This window comes from Siniperca chuatsi, linkage group LG1 (assembly GCF_020085105.1).
Source record: "Siniperca chuatsi isolate FFG_IHB_CAS linkage group LG1, ASM2008510v1, whole genome shotgun sequence".
NCBI classification, from domain to species: domain Eukaryota; kingdom Metazoa; phylum Chordata; class Actinopteri; order Centrarchiformes; family Sinipercidae; genus Siniperca; species Siniperca chuatsi.
Window position 1 is genome coordinate 23,611,193 of NC_058042.1, and position 24,495 is coordinate 23,635,687.

At 40.1% G+C, this 24,495-nt stretch overlaps 1 protein-coding gene across 7 annotated transcripts in view; it reads left to right on the top strand.

Annotated features, from left to right (window-relative positions):
* The window catches only part of tln2a (talin 2a), a 92,915-nt gene extending 72,304 nt beyond the window's left edge, over positions 1-20,611 (top strand). For 4 of the 7 annotated variants that reach the window (XM_044190709.1, XM_044190760.1, XM_044190724.1 and 1 more), the window contains 23 exons: positions 507-668; positions 965-1,105; positions 1,212-1,393; positions 2,745-2,877; positions 3,500-3,601; positions 4,362-4,532; positions 4,641-4,787; positions 6,943-7,044; positions 7,188-7,307; positions 7,493-7,639; positions 8,935-9,101; positions 10,033-10,216; positions 10,389-10,514; positions 11,549-11,665; positions 11,917-12,102; positions 12,223-12,330; positions 13,636-13,741; positions 14,023-14,028; positions 14,420-14,544; positions 16,524-16,712; positions 16,812-16,994; positions 17,169-17,294; positions 17,715-20,611. In XM_044190709.1, the coding sequence (XP_044046644.1) occupies positions 507-668; positions 965-1,105; positions 1,212-1,393; positions 2,745-2,877; positions 3,500-3,601; positions 4,362-4,532; positions 4,641-4,787; positions 6,943-7,044; positions 7,188-7,307; positions 7,493-7,639; positions 8,935-9,101; positions 10,033-10,216; positions 10,389-10,514; positions 11,549-11,665; positions 11,917-12,102; positions 12,223-12,330; positions 13,636-13,741; positions 14,023-14,028; positions 14,420-14,544; positions 16,524-16,712; positions 16,812-16,994; positions 17,169-17,294; positions 17,715-17,843 (3,159 nt within the window). In that variant the 3' untranslated portion in view covers positions 17,844-20,611. The remainder of the gene's footprint in view (positions 1-506; positions 669-964; positions 1,106-1,211; positions 1,394-2,744; positions 2,878-3,499; positions 3,602-4,361; positions 4,533-4,640; positions 4,788-6,942; positions 7,045-7,187; positions 7,308-7,492; positions 7,640-8,934; positions 9,102-10,032; positions 10,217-10,388; positions 10,515-11,548; positions 11,666-11,916; positions 12,103-12,222; positions 12,331-13,635; positions 13,742-14,022; positions 14,029-14,419; positions 14,545-16,523; positions 16,713-16,811; positions 16,995-17,168; positions 17,295-17,714) is intronic. The other 3 variants (XM_044190730.1, XM_044190740.1, XM_044190750.1) reach the window with 3 other exon arrangements.
* Positions 20,612-24,495: the final 3,884 nt, after the last annotated feature.

Consider the following 24,495-nt stretch of genomic DNA (forward strand, 5'->3'; position numbering starts at 1 on the left):
AACCCCATTACAGACAGAACAGAATAAAATTTTCTACAAAAATTAGTTGGCAATTTTAAAACTATTGAAGAGAGAGCCATGTTTTTGTAGCTCCCAAAATGTTCTATTTTCTGCAAATACCTGATGCAGAAGTGTCCCAACTGTGTAGACAGATGCCTTCACTGTGGGTCTGAAAGTCCAATATTTACCTCATTATCACCTTTATTTTCTTTAACAACAATCTTTGTTTAAGACTAACAGCTTAATTATATGCCGCCCACAGCATTCATAAGTCAGTTTCAGTCTAAACCAGCTTAAAGGGAGGTGCATGCTGTTACAATAGTAAATACCTTTTAGTACACTTTTAGTACATGGAAATGTCAGTGGTACAAACGCTGGATGATTTATATATAGTCATGACCTAGAGATGAACACTTGATGACTGCATTGTCATCTACTGATAAACAATTTCTTTGAGATAAAATCTCACTTACTAATTTAACATTTTGTTGATTATAATGTGGCAGGTGCTCTCTGCAGCCACCATTGTTGCTAAGCACACCTCGGCACTGTGCAACGCCTGCCGTCTGGCTTCCTCCAAGACAACCAACCCAGTTGCCAAGAGGCACTTTGTCCAGTCTGCCAAGGAGGTGGCCAACAGCACCGCCAACTTGGTCAAAACCATCAAGGTAGGATTTCTTTGCCTGTTTTGTTAAAAGGTTGGCTCTGTCCCCTAATTGGCCTTCCACAGTATAGATATGGATTTAGCTTTGACAGTAAAGTCCTTTGTGATTGATGTGGGATTATTTAGATGAATCTTCTGTTGAGTGAATTCTGAAACATTTGGGATTCATATCAGCTCATATTTGTTCACAAAAATCATTTCCATCAGACTTCTGTCAATGGATTGGATAACTTAATAGGTACTTTAGTTTATCCAGATTTGTTTCAAGCCCCTTCATATTCCGTTTCTCTCACGTTCTAGGCTTTAGATGGGGATTTCTCGGAGGAGAACAGGAACAAGTGTCGGGTCGCCACGGCTCCGCTAATCGAGGCTGTGGAAAACCTGACAACATTTGCTTCCAACCCAGAGTTTGCCAGCATTCCAGCTCAAATCAGCAACGAGGTATGGCCATGTGAACATTAGTGTTTGTAGTATTCATGTACACCGATTACATGTATTATTAGATCAATAGAAGGTGGCATGTGCTGAAAAAACTGTTTTTGTGTAGGGATTTGCGGCACAGGAGCCCATCCTCCACTCAGCACGCTCTATGCTTGACAGCTCCACCCACCTGCTCAAGACTGCACGCTCATTGGTTATCAACCCCAAAGACCCGCCCACCTGGTCTGTTCTGGCTGGTCACTCTCGAACCGTGTCCGACTCCATCAAGAGTCTCATCACAGCCATCAGGTTAGTAAAAAATACAGTATATGAAGGTCAAACTAAGAAGGAATATTTCAACATTTTGGGAAATTCGTTTATTTGCTTTCTTGCCGAGAGTTAGATGAGGAAACCGATACCATTCTCATGTCTGTACGGTAAATATGAAGTTACCACCAGCAACCGATTAGCTTATCTTAGCACAATGACTGGAGACAGGGAAACAGCTACCCTGGCTCTGTCTAAGGTAACATAATCCTCCTACCAGCACCCCTAAAACTCAATAATTAATACGCTTTATCTCATTTGTTTGCTCTGTACCAAAAACAGTTTCAAAAAGTTTCAAAACAACATGTTGCGGTTTTATGGGTTGACAGACTATTTCTTGGCCAAGAGCAGAGACTTCCTGGAGTCTTGTCGTCACCATGAGGTTGCCAAACAAACAGCGGAAACTTGCTACCAAAACATCATAATTTTAACCCCATTTTTACACCCCTGTACTCTTTCCCTGCAGTGATGTAGTTATTTCTGGGGGATTTTGGGAGGTGAAAATGTACACCTATGGTGTATTCTGAATAAAGTTTTTACTTCCCTTTATCTGAAAACATTGCTCTAAAAAACACCTGTGAGACTAATGCAGCATCCTTGACCAAAGGTTGCCCCAATACTGTACCATGGCGTGACAAATGCTTGTTCTTATACCTCCACATCTTAAAATTTTCCTCTTTCACACCTTTTGTACCTAACCTTGATCAGAACAAAACTGTTGTCCACGAGCGACTAATTCCCAGTGTCAAACACGCTGAATTTTAATGTTTTGTTGTATCTTGTCAGAACATCTGCACGTTAGCATTCACAGGCAGCTTAGCATCTCGTTCAGTCCTCATGCCCTTATCACAGTATTCCTTTTAGACTGCAAATTGAATACTGGGAGTAATAGCATTCAGTAATACACTGCGGTGCCAAAGAACACAGATAGGAATGGACTCCATCCTGCAAAAGCCAACCTCATAACTTTGTTAGTCTCGTTACATGCAAAAGATGAAGTTTTATTTCAGTTTTACTTTCAGTGTGCTACCATGCATGGAAATGGATGTTTAACTAAACTTTATTCTGCCCATGTGGCCGGTGCCCCAGACCACTCAGAAGCTTCAAAGCTAATTTTGCTGCTCAGCTTGATCTCCCTGTGTAGTGATGAGACCCTACAGGCCACATATCAGCAGATGTGACCTGAGCAGCAATGAGCTGAAGGAACCAGTAGAAAATATGTTAAAGAGACATCCTGGAACCTGTCTGTGTTTTAGTGTTAGTTCTGTTAACATTTGCACTTCTTTTATTGCTTTCTATTTCTCTTCTTTTCCTGTTCCCATTTTACTCTCAGGGACAAGGCCCCAGGCCAGCGGGAGTGCGACTCGTCAATTGATAACATCAACAAATGTATCCGGGACATTGAGCAGGCCTCTCTGGCAGCAGTCAGCCAGAATTTACCCAGCAGGGACGACATCTCACTGGAGGTAAGCAACCATCAGAAAATAAGTCGAAATGTTCCACAGACAACTACTGGTATAGTTCTCTGTTTGCATTTGTGTCTGTTTGTTTGTCTCTATCACTCACTTTCTGTCTTTTTCTTCTTGTCAGTTTAACAGTCAGATTGTTTTTTGTTTTCTTTTTCTAGTCCTTGTGTTGCTTTTTGTGTCTCTCTGTTATATTATAGATCTATTATTGGTGGTTTTAATTAGGTTTCTATCCATTCTAGGTCACAAACCGCTCATTAGACAAAATCAGAGATCTAATGTCATTTTAAAAAACTTTCTACAGTGCAAACCAGTACTTTGTTGATCCTTCTAGGATCTAAACTGTACTGCAGGTCTGCTGCAGTACAGTTTGGGTCCCACTGGATCCGTATGCCCTGTATATTTTAATGCAGAACTGGTCACAGAGCAGTTTTCGGCACTTGCACCAGTTGTGTCGTATGAACAGTTTAAGCTGACATTTTAGGAGCTTGGGGACAATATTTCCCTGTTTAGTTCCCTGCCTAGTGATTTTTAGCAGGTGCCAGCTGACTTATTTGAATGTACCTCTATCTCCCATAAAAAGCAAGACAAAAACTAATTTCTGTTTATTTCCTCTCTTCAGGCGCTACAAGAGCAGCTGACGTCCACTGTGCAGGAAATTGGCCACTTAATTGACCCCGTTTCAACCGCTGCCAGAGGCGAGGCTTCCCAACTAGGACACAAGGTATATAGGGCAGAGAGTTAATTACTTAACTTAAATACTATAACTGTGGAGCAATTAACTTTTTTAATGTGTAGCAGTATTACACATTTCCACATGTTAGGAGTGGGTTATCTGGACAAAATTAGTATTGTGATATTTATCACAGCAATTTCTCTTTAATCAGTAGATACCTCTAAAGGCTCTCTTGTCATGTAAAAGTGTATAGGCAAAATATTTCATTCAATTTTAGAAGTAGTACACTGCATGTAGACATAGCAAAATTGTAATGCAACCTTAATAATCACTTAAGTAAAATAACAAGCTGAAAAAAACTGAAGCACAAGATACCACAAGTCTGTCACCATTCCCCCTGCACATAGATTTTAGTGTCCTCCTTACATCACTGTAACACAGCAGCACAATTGAGAAGCCTCAAGCCTCTCTCTTTGTGTAATTGTTGTCTGTGAGCTTCAGTAAAGCCTGCTAGCTGTCATTATAAAAAATTCAATGTTGTAACAGTAATTAACCCTGATCTGTGTCTCAAACTATGCCGTGTTGGGTCCTTGAATTTGAGGGAATTCAGCCTGGAAATTCCTTGAAAAGTCCTTGGATTTGATGTTTAAGAAGGTGTGGGAACCATGTTTTTAAATAATAATTGACTTACTGTAACTCTTGTTGTCCATTTGAAATTGCAGCAAGTGTTACATTTTCAAATGGACAACAAGAGTTGCAGTGAGTAATTCTCAGTGAACTCATTAAAGAATGTCACCCTTTGCCTCAGGTGACCCAGTTGGCCGGTTACTTTGAACCGCTGATCATGGCCTCTGTGGGTGTGGCATCCAAGCTGAATGACCACCAGCAGCAGATGACTTTCCTGGACCAAACTAAGACCCTGGCTGAGTCTGCCCTGCAGATGCTGTATGCTGCCAAGGAGGGTGGAGGAAACCCAAAGGTATAACTGTTTCATTTTATGCTCTTTTCTTATATGTTGCTACTCCCCCTCCCTGGAAGGATAATCTATACAGTCTTATTTAATGTGCCTTGATGTCACACTTCACAGGCGTCCCATACTCATGATGCCATAGCAGAGGCAGTCCAGCTCATGAAGGAGGCGGTTGATGATATCATGGTCACATTGAATGAGGCTGCCAGCGAAGTGGGAATGGTGGGAGGAATGGTGGAGTCCATTGCAGAGGCCATGGCCAAGGTGAGTGCTGCTGGGCATGCTTGGGTGCAGGGCAAACACTGGTGATTGGAACACACCAAAACATGGCTATTAGCTTTCCATTTGCTTGGATGCCAAGATTGTGATTGGTCAAATCAATTCACACTCTCTAGTTCTTTAATAAAACCTAAGAGCTGCTACAGACGAGTCGTGTCCTCCATCACCTTTCTACACCACTTGTCTAGTGGCAATAGACTAAGCAGAAAAGCCCAGACATCCTTTTCCCTAGCCATGTCTCCAGGTACATCACTGTAGGGGTCCCTCCAGTATATTCTGAGCCGGCTTCAGGGTCTCCTCCCAGGTTGGTGCCCCTCAAAGATTTCCAGTAGGAGGCGTCAAGAGTTATCTTTACCAGATGCTCAAACCACCTCAAATGTTTTCTTTAGCAGCTGTTTTGTGCTCATCTGAACATTTTTCGAGACCTTAATCAGACGTGCCCAGTTCACTCAACGTTGACAGCTCTGCCCCGTCTCCGACCCCCACCTGTTGAGCTGAGGGGGTCATCATAATTATCCCCACGCTGTTGCAGTACAGCTGGACAACTACCCAAAATCCTTTCAAGGAGAACCAGCACGGAGAAATCAGCCCAAATGTATGAAGTGCACAACTAGCTAGTTTATGCCCCACAAAAAATGTAGCTTTCCATGTACTAACAGCCAGTTTCTGCAACTAAAATCCAGTAGCCCAAGACTTGGTTCACTCTGGATGGCCACAGGGTGGACCAACTCCCATCAGGCTCCCGTCAGGCTCCAGGAAAAGGCCTCAGTTTTCCTTTTCCACTCTTTGCTGCACCGATTACTGAAATGAAGTGAGAACAAAGTTTTGGTTCCCACAACACATTACCATTTCAGCATAATCTTAACGAGTTGGCAAAAATTGTATAGCAGAAAAGATCTTGTTTTGGTAATGGCCACAATAGAAAGAGCCAAAATACTGTTGAGAAAACAAGTGGAATATATTGGTTAGAGGTTGATAGTGAGTGCAGGGGAACTGGCAGGAAAGCAAATGGTCTTAATATTTTTCCAGGATGTTCCGGGAACAACCATTGTTTTCTAATTAAGATTTCCTTTTTTCCCACATGGTGTCCTGTAGCATATTGATACAAATCACAAGCCATCGAAGTAGAGGAAAATTGACTGTCAGCACAGCCAGTGTTAGGTCCTTAGACTCATCTTTCCAATTAACAGTAAAACTATTGGCAAACACATAAGGTGTGAAGCAAGAAAAAGCCTTTTTATCTCAAGTACAGACAAAATAGCATCAACTAATTACATCCCTCCTCGCCTTCCTGAGTGAGACTTATCACAGGGGGTAAAAAGTGCCTCAGGTGTGAGTCACCAGAGGGAACAGCATCTCTGCATCAACTTTGTGTGGCACGTCATGAATAATGAATGAAAATGGCTCAGTTTGGGTCCGCATGATGAGCGTGTGTGTGTGTGTTTTGTCCGTGTGTCACTCAGTGTGCATGTCAGTAGTTGATTAAAAGGAGATAATCCATCGACATAATGGTCAGTCTCTGCTGTGGTTTCAGAGGTGATTTAAAGGCTTTTCTGCTGAACTTTTAGTCGCTTAGTCAAGACAGCAGATTCTAAGGTGTTATTTCACTCAGCGGGTTAAGAGAACATCACGTACTTGCCATGTTGTAGATTAATTCCAGTACCAGCAAGCTTTTCCCCACATGGCGTCATCTCTCTCGTCTCCCCAGCTTAGACACGACACTCAGATGTGTTGTCTAATTTAGCAGAAATGCCAGAAACATAATGTAGGCACTGCAAGTTGGTGATCAAATGATTTTTGTAGTTGGTGCCATTTTAAAGCTGTAATTACAGAGTGGATTTGGTGGATAATTAATAATGAGTGTTTACCATTCGTTCCGAGTGTTTATTTGAATATAAAATTGCATTAACATTGGTTTGCAGATGAACTGGTGCCTGCACACCTGGCATAATTATTATAAATTGAGGGGTAGATTAGATTTAACATGTCTCTGCAACTGAAGAGCTGAATGATTGATTGGTTGTTTTCATGTTTGAAGTTGTTTGTACCTTTTGTGAAGGACACACCAATCACACCTAAAATGATAATTGCAGTGCTGTTTTAACTGTGTGTGTGTGTGTGTGTGTGTGTTTTTCCTTAGCTGGATGAAGGTACACCGCCTGAACCTGAGGGCTCATTTGTGGATTACCAGACCAGTATGGTGAAATACTCTAAGGCCATTGCTGTCACTGCGCAGGAAATGGTAAGCCTTCAAAATAATAGTTTACATTGTTAGACTATTTTGGAAATGTGACTGTGAATATATTATCGTTGATTAGATGGAAAAAGTGAAGTGGAGTAAGTGTGTGTGTTGTAGTTTGGACTGACAGTGTGTTTATCCCTCAGATGACCAAATCAGTGACATGTCCTGACGAGCTTGGAGCCCTGGCCTCTCAGGTGACCGTGGACTACAGCCAGCTGGCCGTTCAGGGACGACTGGCTGCTCACACAGCTGAGCCAGAAGAGGTGAGGACGGCCTGGGTGTCACCCAAAGACAAATTGTCTTACCCATTAACGTTTACAGTACATGGTTTTATTTTTATCTAAACTGTCTCTTACAAGGCAAGTTGATTCATAAACTGGAATTCATTTTTTTAATTGAGAATAATTGCTCAGTAAATTTGTATCATACTGTGTTCACTGTTATCTAGATCGGTTTCCAGATCAAGACTCGAGTGCAGGAGCTCGGACATGGCTGTATCTTCCTCGTCCAGAAGGCTGGAGCTCTGCAGATCACTCCCTCTGACGGCTTTACCAAACGGGAGCTCATCGAATGTGCCCGCGCAGTCACAGAGAAGGTATTATCCTGTCATTAAAAGATCCGGGTTCAAATTTTGTTGTCTTTTATTTTTAAGAGATGTACATAGTTGTCAGATAATGTCTAATTTATTTATTTTTGACCACATTGTCCTTTTTTATTATCTGCTATGTTTGTCACAAGAATGTTTTTGTCCACACCACTACTGAGGTTATAATGATTATCTAAGATTCCCCATACATTAACCCAAGGCTATGTCAACTGTGGCATTGTCAGTATTTTCCATCAATCTTAATTATGTTAATACCAAATCACTCGTATGATCCACACCAGACTAACTCTGTACAGTGTTGTTCCTTACTGGAATAATAAGGCATTATTTTCTAGCTGTGTAGTTAACACCATGTGATTCTGCTGTCATGGTATAAGTAAGTGCTATAATTAATTTTATCATATGCCTCCTGAATTAAAGCATTTTGGAAGAAAGAATTTGCTTAAAGCATGCTTATTCTTTAAAGGCTGACTAAAGTATTGCACAGATCATATCCAAGCAGTCCAGCAACATTGTACAGATGTGGCCTGTGAATGTAAACAGAGGTATTAGTTGTGGTTTCATACAGGGAATCCACAGCAGTTTGCTGTATAGATATTATTCTTAAATTGTGACCGTTTACATTTTTTCTTTATCTTAACATCTTCATGACACGGAAAGAACAGGTTTGTCTGGGTAACATGTCATGCTTGTTCTGTTTTGATCTCCTAACCTTCTCCTAACCCTTAACTTTCCACAGCTGTTATTTCTTTTATGTATGAATTCAAGTGTTAAGGGTCCGGAAACATCTAGTTAATCAATTTCTAATGCCACTCAGGCATCTGTGAGGAAAACAAATGGAGTCGGAACCAGTTTGACATGTACTCATTTCACTGAGTGATGTTGCTCTGCTCTGCAATAACGTGGTATTTTGCTGTCATAGCAAATTTTTAAATCCTCTTGTGACTAGTGTTTGGGCTTCTCAGTTGAATGCACTATTTATCATATACCAAGGAGATGCATATCACAATATAACACATATAATGCAAAATGGAAGTGTTCATCAGAATCTGTAACAGTGTGTTGCTTTTTTTCTGCTCTTTTGACTAGTAAAAGTGTATTCAACTCCACTCCAACACAGTAATACTACTTTACAGTGAGACACTGAAAAATAAAAATAAATAAAATTATTGGTTGTGTCCCTAATGTCCCTGTATGAAAATGCTACTTTCAGCCTAAGGTCAAGATATCTGCACATCCTCACCTGTATAGTTAAAGGGTGTGATGTCTGTGTGTGTCCTCAGGTGTCCTTGGTGCTCTCAGCCCTCCAGGCAGGCAATAAGGGCACTCAGGCCTGCATCACAGCAGCCAGCGCAGTGTCTGGCATCATCGCCGATCTGGACACCACCATCATGTTTGCCTCCGCCGGCACACTCAATGCAGAGAATGACGAGTCCTTCGCTGACCACAGGTTAGAGCCCGAAAACGTGCCTCATTGCGTCTGTATAAACATTCAGTCGTGCGAGACATCACTAAGTCTACAAGTACAAGAAGTGACTGGAGTCTAAAATCCGCCCTCCGGTTATCTTTCATCTGAAACTGACAGACTGACATATTAGCTGGTGAACAGAGGCAGGAAATCTCTTAAGTTAGAAACTACATATTACCCTCAGGGTTTGAAAGACGGAGGAAGTGTCACATCTCGTACTGTTCTTGCTCCTAGACTAAAGATTCCACTCGGAGGCATGATTCCTGTGGTGCTTAAAAAAAAAAAAGAACAATGGGTTTAGAAGTTACAAATTCTGGTTATATTCTGTGAAATACCACATTGTTGTGCTTTAGTAAAAGTGCTCATAAACGCGTGTTTGACTTGTGGTAAATTGGGTTGGCCTAGTTATTTTTGAATGATTGGAGTTCAAAGAGATACATATCTAATGATCCTAGACAAGACTTGGCACATTACATGCCGCTAAGACCAAAAATGATTAACCTAGATCCTTACTGATAATTGTTAATGAAATTGTACTGTACCTCACTGAAGAAAGCAAAAATGTAAAGAAGCCCTGCCAGGGGCAGGATGAAAGGGAATGGAATCACTTTTTAGCTCAAATTATGTCACGCAGCTCCCTTAAAAATAAAGAAGGAACTTTGCAGCGGCTTCCTACTATTTTTCGTAAATTTAAGAAAAAGAACTGACTTGACTCGTTTACATGATCTTACTTATCCTTCTTGTGTATGAAAAGAGATGTGCGCCAGTGTGCACCATTTTGATGAGTGTAATTCACACATGTTTACATTTTATTCCTGCTGGAGTAAGACGTCTAGATTAGGGCTTCAGTCACTGAAAGAATGTCCAACACTTTTGTCTACCTTCTTTTTTGCCTCCTTGTCTTCTGTCTCAGGGAAAACATTTTGAAGACAGCCAAAGCTCTGGTCGAGGACACAAAGATGCTGGTGTCCGGTGCAGCTTCCAGTCAGGACAAGTTGTCTCAGGCCGCCCAGTCGTCTGCCAAAACCATTACCCAGCTGACAGATGTGGTCAAACTGGGAGCTGCCAGTATTGGTTCTGATGACCCTGAGACGCAGGTTAGCCAGTCTTGTTTTCCTCCCTCAGTTTTCTGTTTGTCCTTTTATTCACTGTGCCTGTTATCAGAAATATGAGCAGAGAATGAGCTGTGAATGGCAATAACCTTTCAGAGTTTTCTCTTTCCCAGGCTGAGTTGTGATTATTTGGTGTCTGTCTGTGTCCTTTCTCTAGGTGGTTCTGATAAATGCTGTCAAAGATGTGGCCAAGGCGCTGGCTGAGCTCATTAGTGCCACCAAGTGCGCCGCTGGCAAGGCAGCAGATGATCCATCTATGTACCAGCTGAAGAGCGCTGCCAAGGTGAGGGGATCAGGGAGTCTGCAAGTCCTGGCACAATGTCATCTAATTTAAAGGACTCTATTGGGCTTGAATACAGTTAAATATGGTGTCTATGTCTTTTTCAGATTTAGAAATCTTAAAAATCAGAATGTTGGAGTATTTTATTCTTGTAAGAAATCAAATCAGTTATGCTAATTTGTTTCCTGTCCCGTGCAACTGATATGAAAAAGGTCTATTAAAATCCTAAATCTACGTTGATGAAAATACTTACACTATCCCACATATACTGTATGTATGCATAGCAGACATCTTCCTCTTCCTTAGGCAGTACCATTAATCAGCTACAGCACCTCTAAATACCCAGGAAATTGGAAGTTCGGGATAACAGGAAACTGGGATATTTGTATCCAAGATAAATCAGTCGTTGGCTACAACACATATGCAGTGTACGTTTTCTAAGCCGCGGTTCACAATTCACTAATGACACTGCTGACTGCTCATTATCACCTCGAGCTGTGAAAGAAAAAAAGTTAGTTTTTACAGTCTCTCAATGTGTCATGGAGTTCAGATGATGATAACATGCAATTTTAGGACCTGAGGTGAAAAAAACTTTGTAAACCATCTGTAGATGATTTTAGTAGTTGATCAGATTTTAGCTACAAGTCTTGAGGGCTGTGGGCTTTCCTGCATGGGTGCTGTGCACCCCCTGTCTTTCAGTTGGATGTAGTACACCTTTATAGTCCTGTGCAATGCTGGAACCGCAGAAGAAGACAGTAGGAGTTTATATCCATAAAAAAGGGCACATTTGCAAATTATGCTTACAATTTTAAGGGGGAGCCACTGTAAAACATGAAATGTAAATATACAAATTTTGAAGTTGGGGTAAGACATGTATAGAGTAAGCTGTCCTATTGATGTCTTAAGAGATTACAGTGTAAACCATGACTGGATGTGGCAATATGTAGGTATCAGTTGTTTATGCCTCTGTCTTTTGTATTTTTCATATTCTCTAATTACTGCCTTTCATTTTCTATGTTCTGTTGTTTTTCTGTCAGGTGATGGTGACCAACGTGACATCCCTGCTGAAGACGGTTAAGGCTGTAGAGGACGAGGCCACTCGGGGCACCAGAGCGCTGGAGGCCACAATCGAGTGTATCAAACAGGAAATGACGGTGAGGATGGGTGGAGTGCATGTGCATGGACAACAGTAATGCAGAATCACAAGGATTACATATGACTGATTGAGGCTGAATGATGTCTTTGATGATCCATGAGTGATATTTTGGCTTTTTGCCTTAAACCAATCTGATCATGGAAAGGTTAAGGGGCTGATGCAGCAGACACTGATTAGTTTTGTTATACTGGAGATACGGTTTTTACTACCATGTCAAATGATGACACCCACCCACTCTGTCGTCCCCAGATGTTTCAATCCAAGGATGCTCCCAACAAGACGACCACACCTGAGGAGTTCATTCGCATGACGAAAGGCATCACCATGGCAACAGCTAAAGCAGTGGCTGCAGGGAACTCTGCCCGGCAGGAGGATATCATCCATACAGCCAACCTCAGCCGCAAGGCTATTTCAGACATGCTCACCACCTGCAAGGTTCTTTTTTTACCTTACCGGTATAAAAATTAATATATGTATGATGTCCTAATGTCGTTACAGGATGTCTAAAACCTATACTTTGTGTTCATTTTACATATATATGTTTCTGTCATGCAGCAAGCGGCCTACCATCCAGAGGTCAGTGAGGAGGTGAAGAACAGAGCACTGATGTTCGGATCCGAGTGTACAACTGGATACATCGATCTACTGGAACAAGTACTACTGGTAGGTTGAACATTGTGTCAGTAAATATCTTCAGTGAGTGAGAGATTTTTTGTTGTTCTTGGTTAGCATTCACAAAACAGTAAATGTCTAAAAATTTTAGATGTATAAATTATTCTCTCAAAGAAGCAAATGCTGAAATACATCAGACTGATTTTGACCATTAACTTCTCCCTTTAAATATCTTGCCCCATTTTTTTCAAATTTAGAAAAAAACTTGACAGTATGTATAAAAGTTACTACGGAAGCCCTGAGAAGCAAGTGAGAGAAAATGGATCGCAAGAATTTTTTTTCTAAGTCTGATAATTGTTTTCTCTCCTGTTTATGATTTAAGAACAGGTGGAAAAAAGGATAAACTTTCAAAATTCCTTTAAAAAAATTTAATCTGTGAAACAGGTGGGTAAAAAAATGTTTTGCCAGGATTATTTTTATTAAGTGTTAGCAAGTTATGTATCATTACTGTCATGTCTTTCTTCTGGCTAGAAATATATTTTAATCAGCGCTAATCTGAAGTGGTGCACTTAAGCCTCTTGTGGCTGAAATGAGTATTACAACAACACACTTTTTTCCCACCTGTTTCACAGGTGAAAACACCTTTAAGGAACTTAGAAAGATTATACTGGCAAATTTTTTTTCTTAGGTCATAAACAGGAGAGAAAACAATCAGACTTAGAAAATGGATCACCAGAATCAGATCAGATAAGTTGCATACAACTCTTTAAAACTGTATAAAGCTCACAGTCAAACCCAAGATGCGTTTATGGGTGCACAATGACATAAACATTCTAGATTTATCTTATGCAACATTTTATATGCATTTCTCTGCTGTTAGTGGCCCTGTGACACTTCTCTTTATCTTAATGTTGTAATGTGCTCTGCTGACCTATTTGTACTTTTATTATTATTTGTTATTATCATTTTTATCTTGTTTTTAAAGTTGTACAGCACTTTGGTTCAGTTTTGGTTGTTGGAAGGTGCTATAGAAATATAGTTTGATTGATTGACATATTTGGCATCTTTAGATTTTAATTTTGGGACATCAAGTTAACCTTTAGTAAAGTTCTGTGATTTTGAATGATGCTTTTGCCACAGAGCGTTTGTAAGGTTGGAGAGAACTGTGAGTGTAATAGATTTTTAGGGGTTAATAAAAATGCGATATAATTTAGTTTAGATGTGTCCCAACTTTTTGTTTTTAAATATATTTGCAGTGCCATTTTCATAAGAAACCACTTAAAACAACCAGATGAATGTTGTCATAATAGTGTTTGTTTAATGTGTGTGTGTGTGTGTGTGTGTGTGTGTGTGTAGGTCCTGCAGAAGCCCACTGGAGAGCAGAAGCAGCAGCTGGCAGCTTGCTCCAAGCGAGTGGCAGGAGCTGTCACAGAGCTCATCCAGACCGCTGAGGCCATGAAAGGTAATGGCTCACACACACAGTGATCACATCACCACATTTCACACACTGACTCATTTCTTCAGTGTTATATGTGATGAACTCAAATCTACATCAGTAAGTGATAATATTTATTCATTTACTAATGAAGCTTCCAACAAAATCTGTCATTGTTTATAATCGCCAGTTGGAGGCTACTACATCTATAACAGAATACATTTTGAATTTCCCAAATAACAGAGAAACAGACACATTCCTTTAAACAAAGTTTTGGTAATATTCCTGTCCTCCTTCTCTCGCTACAGATGGAGGTAAGTTAGCATTGTTTTCTGTACTGTGACTTACTTTACCAGTTGTGAGCTGTTCAACACCTTCTCTCCTCGGCGCTAGCATTGATTCATTAAATTTTTTGAAGTCCAGCTGCTCGCAGGCTTCTCAAGTAAATAGTGAGCTCCATCCATCGCGCTTCGTTTTATGTGCCATCTCATTTTAAATAAATCACTCCATCTTCATTGCGGTGAATGGCAGTTTGTGGCCTCCATCAGCTATGCATGGGCTGCAGTGATTTTTTTTCTTTCTGTGTGATCACAGTGTTGTTGTGAGGCATGACGTTTGGACACACCACTTTGTGCAGTATTTTTTGAAATCCTATTTTCATATTTAAATCTTAATCTTAATTGCGTGTCTGCATGCGCACCTCAGGTTCAGAGTGGGTGGACCCCGAGGATCCAACAGTGATTGCAGAAACTGAACTGCTCGGAGCAGCAGCGTCCATCGAAGCGGCAGCTAAGAAGCTGGAGCAGCTCAAACCCCGAGCCAAGCCCAAGGTTGGTGACTGCATGACTGATAACACTTTGTCAGTGTATGGAGAGGTGATTTAAAAAGAAGTATTAATTTTGCAAGATGGTCTCCTGTTATATCATTGTATATTTCAGTAGTGAGTTATTAATATTGATGCATTGGGCTAATTTTAACTACTTCATATAATGTTGTAAAAGTACCAATAGAACAATGTAAAAATACTTCATTACAAGTAAAAGTCCCACATTCAAAAGTGAAAGTTCTTGGCCTCTGTGACAGATAAATGATCATATATTAAACTATTAAATGAATATGAATGCATCAATGTGTAAGTAGCAGGGGTCAGATCCCCTCCAAAGGGTCTCAAGATAAATCGTGAGATGATTACTCTTTGCTTTTTGTGAAATGTTGGGTAATTTTACCACTTTGGGCCTGGAACAATTATTTAAATGAAACCATCTGAGAACTTTAGAGGAGGAATCATCCTTTCGTAGAACTGTTAACAACTCAGAGACATCTTAAACCTGTGACAAGGGGCCCCAACTAGATGCTGTTTTTTTTTTTAACAAGTTTTGTATTGTATTTTATAAGCTTATCACATGTTTTTTAAAATGTAAATCTTAATTTGAAAAGTAACTATTAACTACAGCTGCCAGATCAATTTAGTGGAGTAGAAAGTACAATATTTCCCTCTGAAATGTAGTGGAGTAGAAGTATGAAGTAACTCAGAATGGAAACGCTTAAGAAAAGTACAAGCATCTCAAAATTACAGTACCTGAGTAAATGGACTTCCACCGCTGACAGAAGGTTTCCATGGTGGACTGTCTGTCATTCAATTGCTTATAGAATTGTCTTTATTCTATAAAAAATGCCATAATGTATTTTGGAGCACCTGGCATTTAAAGAGTGTAAATCTGAGCACTCAAGTAGCAACATGTAGATATTGTGTTTTGGTGCCTTTTTAGATTATTTTGATCAGATGTCTTTGGACTGAACAGTATATACAGCACTGTATATTAGACACATTTCTTTTGTAGCAATGCCTTGAAATGTGGCCCTTTTTTTACCTTTATCAATGTTCTGTGCCTGTCTGTAAACATCTGTTGTTTTTTGTGGTTAACATTGAAGTTTCAGTGTTAATGTTGAGAGTTCACGATGACAAAGTGACACGTTTTTGATTTTTGATACACTGAAAGGGTGCTCTGTGTCCTGTGCCGTCTCCTCCCTGTTTACATATTGCCATCAAATTTTCTTTGACCTTGAGTTAAGATCATGACTTAACCAGAGTCTCTTATTTTGAGCTTCCCATAACCATCACAGACACTCACGTTTTACCCAGTTTATTGGATAGACATGCCCATCAAAGTTTTACTTTTTGAGTTTTATCTCTGAAGCTGATACTTTTCTCATTGGCGAGTTGAAACTTTGCCTCCTCCACATTGTATTATCTTCAGCCATATCCCCTTCTTCCATACAACACAGCTGCCATGTTTCCCCCTCTTCCTCCTCCGTCTCCGATCATCCATCCACCTGTGGTAGTTCTAGCTAAAGCCTGTCCGAATATATGTCCTCTGGCTCCCTGTTAACCCCTCCCCTACCTCCCTGCCTGCCCCCACCACCGGAGGCCTTCTTTGCAGGGCTCTGTCTGATATGTTTGATATATTAGGTTGTTATTCAGTCCCAACTATATATCAAACATATTCCTACAGTGTCCCGCTCTGTCTACAGACTTGTGGTGTGAATGTGTTTGTGCGTGAAATTGTGTGTGTTTTAAACAGGCAGACTTGAGTATGATTGGATGCGTAATACTGACAGATAATCTTTGTGCAGTCTTGTTTCTTCTTCTGTTGCATCTAGCTCCTTATCAGCTGTTGCAATTTAAAAAGTACTTTGTATCTGGTTGTGTGAAGCTTTTGGAAGTTATATTTTGTTTCTCTTAGTCACCAAGTGTGTCAGTGTTGATTGGGAAAATGATTGATCAGATGTAACTTTTTCCATCCCTCAGCAGGCGGACGAGACGCTGAACTTCGAGGAGCAGATCCTAGAGGCAGCCAAGTCCATCGCTGCAGCCACCAGCGCTTTGGTTAAATCAGCCTCGGCTGCCCAGAGAGAGCTGGTGGCTCAGGGCAAAGTCGGCCTCATCCCTGCCAATGCTGTGGACGATGGACAGTGGTCCCAGGGGCTCATTTCTGCTGTAAGTGTGTAGTGAAGGGCCAAAATTATGCACGTTATCTGAGGCGCAATTTTGAAAACAAAATTACTTAAATTTGCTTATTCTGCTTTTTCCTTCCAGGCACGTATGGTGGCAGCAGCAACCAGCAACCTGTGTGAGGCAGCCAACGCCTCTGTGCAAGGCCATGCAAGTGAGGAGAAGCTAATTTCTTCAGCCAAACAGGTGGCGGCCTCCACCGCCCAGCTGCTGGTGGCCTGTAAGGTGAAGGCTGACCAGGACTCTGAGGCCATGAGGAGACTACAGGTACAGTACAGACACACTCCAAACAAGATACCACAGTTTTAGTTTTCAGCATGGAGCGGGACAGTGTTCTTGTTTACTACAGCGTTTACAGAGCTTCCTATTTAATATAATATTAATAATAATAATAATAAAAATAATAATTATGTGTTGTCTACTGATCTCTTCCTCTTATAGATTGCTGGAAATGCAGTAAAGAAGGCGTCAGACAACTTGGTGCGGGCAGCTCAGAAGGCAGCGTTTGACAAAGCAGATGACCACAACGTGGTGGTCAAGACGAAGTTTGTGGGCGGAATAGCACAAGTAAGACTGTCGAGCAGCATTAAATACTGTGACAAGCTTCTGTTGCCTAAACAGGAAATCCTTCCAACTTAGTGCTAGTGTACTATCAGGTGTTATGTCAGTGAAGTGAAAGTCAATTCAAATTCCTATTCAACCACCATCTTTACCATCTACAACAGCTTGTACGTTCCAGCCCTGTTCACCATTTTGTGTTATACTGGGGTGAGGACTGAGTGAGTTTTGGAAAGTGCACTGACAACACCCTCAGCTTCTAGATCAATCCATACCTCCTTGTGTCTCTTCACGTTCTCAATGTTCTCAAAAAAAGATATTATTTACTACTTTATTTAATACTCATGCAAATACTGTATTTGTAACTTAGAGTTGTCTAATACTAAAAATGTTAGATGCTTTAAATTCAAATGTTCTTTGTCCGTCTAGATCATCGCAGCCCAGGAGGAGATGCTGAGAAAGGAGAGAGAGCTGGAAGAAGCCAGGAAGAAACTGGCTCAGATCCGGCAGCAGCAGTACAAGTTCCTGCCCAGTGAACTACGAGAGGACAACAACTAGTTATTCAATCACTGCTGCACACGCTTGAAGCAGTGTGAAGAGCACACCTGTGTTAATGGCACACTTTAACAGGTATGTGGCCTACAGCAACTTCAGATATGTTGTGACTCTTTTAACAAACCAGTAACGCCCACATCTGCAGTAAACACAATCTTAAAGTCAACTACTAGCGAGTTTGAAAAACTACTGTATGGAACTGAAACAACATAAAGATTGTGGTGATTCGACCTGAAGAACTGCTTTTTGTCCTCATGTATAGCATAACTACTTTGACCGTTGTAATCTGAACCAGAATGTGACATGCTTGGGACAAACGGTACAGCTCATGTGCTTTCATGTTTGCCCTTAAGCTCCTTTTTATTTTTTTTGATTTGTTTGTTTGTTTGTTTTACAAATTGCAGATCTAGTTCACACACTTTTAAGATTGTATTGCTTGAATTGATTATATTGCTGTTCATGCGATACAGCCGTTTAACTGCAGCGTCACTCAAGAGAGCAGCTCGGTACTCTGATGTTGTATGAATGTTGGCCTTTATGCTCCAGTTTGGCACCTTAATGTCTGTTTAAATCATGTGGCGTGTCTCGACTTTAACTTGGTGGTCATTAACCCTAATATGAAGAAAGGTATGATTTTGCATATTGGTGTTTCCTGGGCCATACTGTAAATTTCAATAATGGACAGTGGTTTTTGGGAATCTTCCTTTAAAGTAAACAGTGATATAAGTATCTTTGCTTTCTTTCTTGTCATTTTTTTAAAATGCTGATATTGATGGGCTCTACATGCAAAAAATGTCTGTTTAAGATGCAACACATTCTACATGTTTTGTCTAAGCCCTTGAAGATAAGTGTCATCGTGTGCAGCCGCTAAAGCTCAAGTAGAATGTTTTACATTATGTTAACCATGTGAATGCTTTTCTACACAGGATGATGTATTACCATAGAAGGAATATTTATTACTCCTAAGTATTTTTTAGCAGAGAGGGATGCAGAAATAGTCTCACTTATTTACCACCACTGGCAGAGCAGATTAGATATCTTCCCCAATCCTTCAAACAACTTTTTTTATTCCTCATCATTTCAGGTATTGAGACCAACATACAGTATAAAAAGAATTAAAAGGATCATGATGTTGATGTATAATGTTGCAATAACATGGATGGTGCTTTAGGGGGCAGTATTGGTTACCCTTACACCATGCATACTTAAAGTAATAATGTTAGAGATGATATTGTACAGAATATGTGGTTAGAGTAACCAGGAAGATTAATTGGCTACAACATCATGCAAATTAAGAATAGCCTACCTCAGACCTCCTGAATCAATTGAATGCCGTGCAGTGCCGCCTCTGTGCTTTGTCTGATGGTTACTACTCCCTCCAGATTTACTTTGGCCCTTCCCTTGATGACTTCCTATCCCACTGTTAGAGAGTGATTATAGTCGTTTTTTCCAGCAATGCTCAATCACTGCCAGGGATTTGATTTGAGTCAGGTCACCTCCAATTCTGTAAATTCGGAAAGCAGCAAAATAACCAAACCAAAAGAAATGATGTTAAAATAAGTGAGTTGGAGGTGAAGTGACTGCAATGCTAATCACTGCAGTTAATCTCATTTTTTGTTCATCAGTCTCTGGATTTAAGGGTGCTCTGTGCGACTTTATTGAATTATACCACTTGCTGCAATAGAGGAACCTTTTGTTTACCGCGTTGAATTGTAGTGTGTTTGGTTCCCTTGTCTTACTATATGGGCTGTGTTTCAATATTAAACTACAGTATGTTGTAAGATTAGGTCCTGCTGTGAACATGCATGGCTTTGTGCTAATCAGATGCATCTCTTTATCGTTTCTACAGCGACAGGATGCACTGAGTGATTCTGACCTCCACATACAGACAGTATAGCAAATTGCTAAAGACAGACCATCACTTTTCAGTTTGTTTTTTTTTTCAACAGTTGGGTCTGAATTCAGAGGTGTTTTCTGGCATTGTATTTTGTGTGTGAGCGTGGGAGGGAGGGGCGGGGGTCCACTGCTTATCAGTCAAGTCTGTAGTGTTATTATTAGTGCCTTAGTCTGTAGCCCATACAGTGTCTGGTCTGCTTGAGTGACAGTTTCACCTCATAGGTCAATAGAAGGTGCTGGACAAGCAATTTTTTTGGGCATGTAGGTTCATATCGGTGGGGTTTTCTAACATTTATTGTCCCACTTGTTAACATACTGTTCCTCTAAGTGCTGAACCAACTGCTTCCCCCCATCTTTCTCTTTTTCTCTCTCTGCCACATGCAAGGCCTTTTGCGGATGACAGAGGAACTGTCCGCCAGTCAAAAAAATGTGTTGCTGTTTTAAAATGTGTGTGTGTATATATATATATATATATATATATAAGAACACATTTTTGTACTGCATTCCATGGGCATGTACCACAGTGCTTCTAAACTACGACAGACTGGAGATTTGGGTCTGTCAACTGCTTTATTGTATGTTATGAAGTCACTGAAATTTTATGGATGGGCTTTTTTTTCTTGTGCTTTTAAGCCTCTATGAAAGATAAATGTGATAAGAACATTTCGATATATCTGTCACCATTAAGATGTTGTGACGCATTTCACTGATGTGGAGTAATTGAAGTGTTCTGTATGTTTTTCATCCCTTAACAGAAGTAAAATTATGAAGTTACCACAATAAAGATAAGTGATAACATACAATATAAAACGTATTTATCTGGCCTCAATAAAACTATTTTTTGTATCCACTGAAAATAAAGCATTTCAATGTAACTTTGTGTGTCAAATCTACTTTTGTGATTATTTCTTTCGTGGAGCAAACACAGAAATGTTTGTGCATTTTACACTTGTTGTGAATTCTTCACGTTACGGAGACAGTGCGGTTTATATTGTATTTAGTTGCCAATTATGTAATTTACGCATTATAAATTCCGGAGACATTCTCGAAGCATCTCGTTTCTCCTTACGTTATGGCGGTTGCCTATACAGAAGTCAGAGATGATGTAAGTTTAGACTCTATAGCTACTGTTACAGCAGATTAAGCTCTTCCTGAGTAAGTTTGTAATTATGAGTACCGAATGTCGAGTGTACTTACCTGTGGTTCCTTTGACTAAGATGGACGTTATTATTCAACTCAAGAGTGATGCTGCTAATTCATCTATATTTGGCTAGGTAGCTAACTTCATAATGTACCTGTCTTTGCATGCTTATAGCTAATGTGTGATTATGGTTTATGTTTATCATTGAAATTGGAGAGGATGCTTCTATCTACTACTATCCATATGGTGTAGTCCCTCATTCGTCCGGGAATGTTCAATCGTAGAAAAGGTTTCAGTCGTAGTCATCTGGACACTGTTTTTTTTTTTTTTTTTTTTTTTAAATCAATACATTTCAGCTCCCATCCAGAAGTCATTCTCAATTATGAAAAATGGTTTCAAACCAACTCTTCAAAGAGTTGGTTTGAAAGAGGAGTCAAAGAAGCCATTTTTGTGAAAAAAGAAAACCCCTCTTTGAACAGGAATGGTGGTCTGACATTCAACTTGCCAACGGTTTACCACAGTGTATTAGCACCTTGGTCAAGCCAATCATATGCTAATCTCTATAGCTAGGTACTTAACAGTGATGAGGGAGGTGCAGCCAGAAAACAATAGGCCTGATTACTGGGCCATCATGGAAACAAAAGAAGGTCAGTTTCAGGTGAAACTAGGCAGGGTAAACAGCAGAAACTCAGGAAGACTCCTTCCTAAGGGCAGGGCTTAAGTAACACAGATTATCTTAAATTTCTGAGTTCTCAGACCATTTTCACAATTGAGAATGACTTCCGTATGGGAGCCGAAACGTCTTGATTCTGAAAACAGTGTCCAGATGACTACGACTGAAACCTTTTCTACGATACTATCCATATGTACAGTTTATGACTGCCTGTAATTATGTTACCGCCTTACAACGAAGTAAATAAGTTGAACGGCACCTTTCTCTGAAAGGAGCCCTGTAGCGGCTAGTACATTATCCAGCAATTTATACATGTTTATAATCCCAACAACACTGATTTACATTTGCCATCATCACTTTCTGGTTTATGACCAGACATTTTTTCCTCAAATTTCAGACTTACATTTCCTACCGTAGCTTTCTACTTAGGAGTTCCTGCATTTTGCTGGTTGCCTACCGGTACCACCTTCTTCTTCCTCGTCTTCCAGTTTGAGGTCCTCTCCTGCTCTCCATCTCGTGAACGTAAACCAACACGAATTTCATTGGTCAAACGCTCATTTCTGACAGCTTAATTTCGGGAGAAACAACACAACTGTAAAGGTTTTTTTCTCACACGAAATGTCGTTCTTGGTGTACAAGAAGCAACAGGAACACACAGATTTGGACTTGGAAATACATTTAGTCCCCTCCATTATAAAAATTAACCAATACTGCATCCGACCTGGTTTGAATAAAAATTCTGGAATGAGCTCGAGCATTGGAGAAAACGAAATTGAAAAAGTACTTTTTTTTTTTTTATATAAAAGAAGCGCATAAATTAATCAATATTTCATCTCACACTTCTTCACATCCCAAACCACAAGAGTAGGTAGTTGAATACATCTTCATACAAACAAATATACAGGCTCAGATATCTATAACACTGAGGTCATGTCCTCAGAATTTGTGTACATTTGTTTTAGCAACCTGGGAGGTGTTTGTCCTACAATTCAAAACGTAGACATTTTGGTAATTTTACAGGCTGATTCCAGCATGTTCATACTCCATATACTTAACTTTGACGGCTGGGTATCAATATTGGTGCTGATACAGTACCTTACTTTGAGGGATGTAAATCTATTTTGACTTTTTTCTCATTTAACAAAATCTATCAATCTGCTCAATACACCATTGTTAAATAATAGTAAAATTAAAATCAGAAACTATCTGATCGAATAATTTGTGAATTGGAATTCAACAGGGCCTACCAACTTTCGACACTTTCAGTCCTTGATGTCACAAACACATTTTGATTGGTACTCAAAATGTATTGAGGTTCGATACCCAGACCTATAAGGACTCCGTTCTGCACCAGAATTTTATTCCTGGCAGTTTGGAGACAGCTTTGAAACAACATTTAGACCTTTTTATGTTGGAAAACAAATTTACAGAAAGTAAAATTTAACAGTTGGCTGAATAAATAAAATATGAAATTCTACATGTCTGTCTGTTACATCCTCTCAAGATGTTTCGTACTGACAAGATGCAGAACCACTACAAGTTCTCCAGTCCCAGTGAATAACAGGTGAGTTCTGGCAAGCAAGCAAGGTTTCTTTAAGTGTCTGTGTCAGTTTAGTGTCAGGACAAGATGGTATTTCTGAGTCAGCACTAAACACGAAGCTATGTTGAGTCCATGCTATTAACTGAGGCCTGTGCTAAATTTGTCCAGCACTAAAATTTGAGGCAGCAATGTCAGTTACACTGACACAGCTGCTCCCAGCACTGCTATTAAGCCTGGAATCCCTTTTCTGCTATATTGTTATTTATTCTTTTACGGCGTAGGCTTTTTCAAATGACGTTTTAATCTGAGTGACTCTTTAACATTTTCCAGTTCCTATTGGATCAGACTTTTATCAGCCCTGTTACACTGACTTGGCTGGGGGGGGAGACAGCAAGAAACCTGGGTCCAAGGACAAGGGCATTGAATTTAATGTGGGCAAGCAGCTGATAGAAGACAGCTCATCCATTATTTTTATGCCCTAAATTTAATTATAATAAACGTCAGAAAGCGGGTACGGTTACTAATGACAGCAACGTGCTACACAGCAAGGTTAGAGGCTTCATCCACTGAAGACAGTTGTATTCAATATAAGATTATCTGCCCTGACTTGTAGGTGCCACAGGCACACATGGTTTCTTGATTATTTCTTCTATGCCACTGTGACCTGCAGTCACTGCTTTATTTTCCACATTTTCTTTTCAATAAAAAGATCAGTGTCACATCAGGTTGTTGGCTGTGTTACTCCACTGATGGAAAATGGCATACCAATGACATACTGTAACAAGCACTGTGGCTAAACACTCATCACACTGATATTTTACATGAGCTCTGCATGTCTGAACCGTTTTGATGAGTTTGATTAGACTGAATCACAGCAAGAGATAAAGTTTGACTCATAAGGATCGGGTGGAACACCAGCATTACTCCTACTTGATACTTTTAATTATTGAGGAGGAGGTGAGAAATTCCAGTCTAGATGTTAACAATGAAATCATCACCATACTCCCATTTTTGTCTGGGAGCTGCTCACCCAGCTGCCTCAACACATCTATAATCAACCCTTGTGGTCTGACGCTGCAGCATCAAGGTTTGACTAAGCTGCGCTTTCACTATTTTGTCTGCTATCTCTTAAAATCCTTATAATATGACATGATATGAATTATAGCAGTCTCTCAATTTCAGAATCCCTAACTATGCTGAGCTGTGATACACCACAGAAACAAAGACTCATGTGTTTAGATTTGAGTTCTGAGGGTATATTGAGGGTTGTTTCAATTATCACACCCATCAGCATGAATATGACTCACGCTGAAACTTTTTCCTGGTGAACAAACCAATTAAAAGACAGACATTTTATGCAGAAATATGCAACGTTCTCTAGCATTAGTGTGAATAAAACTGTGGT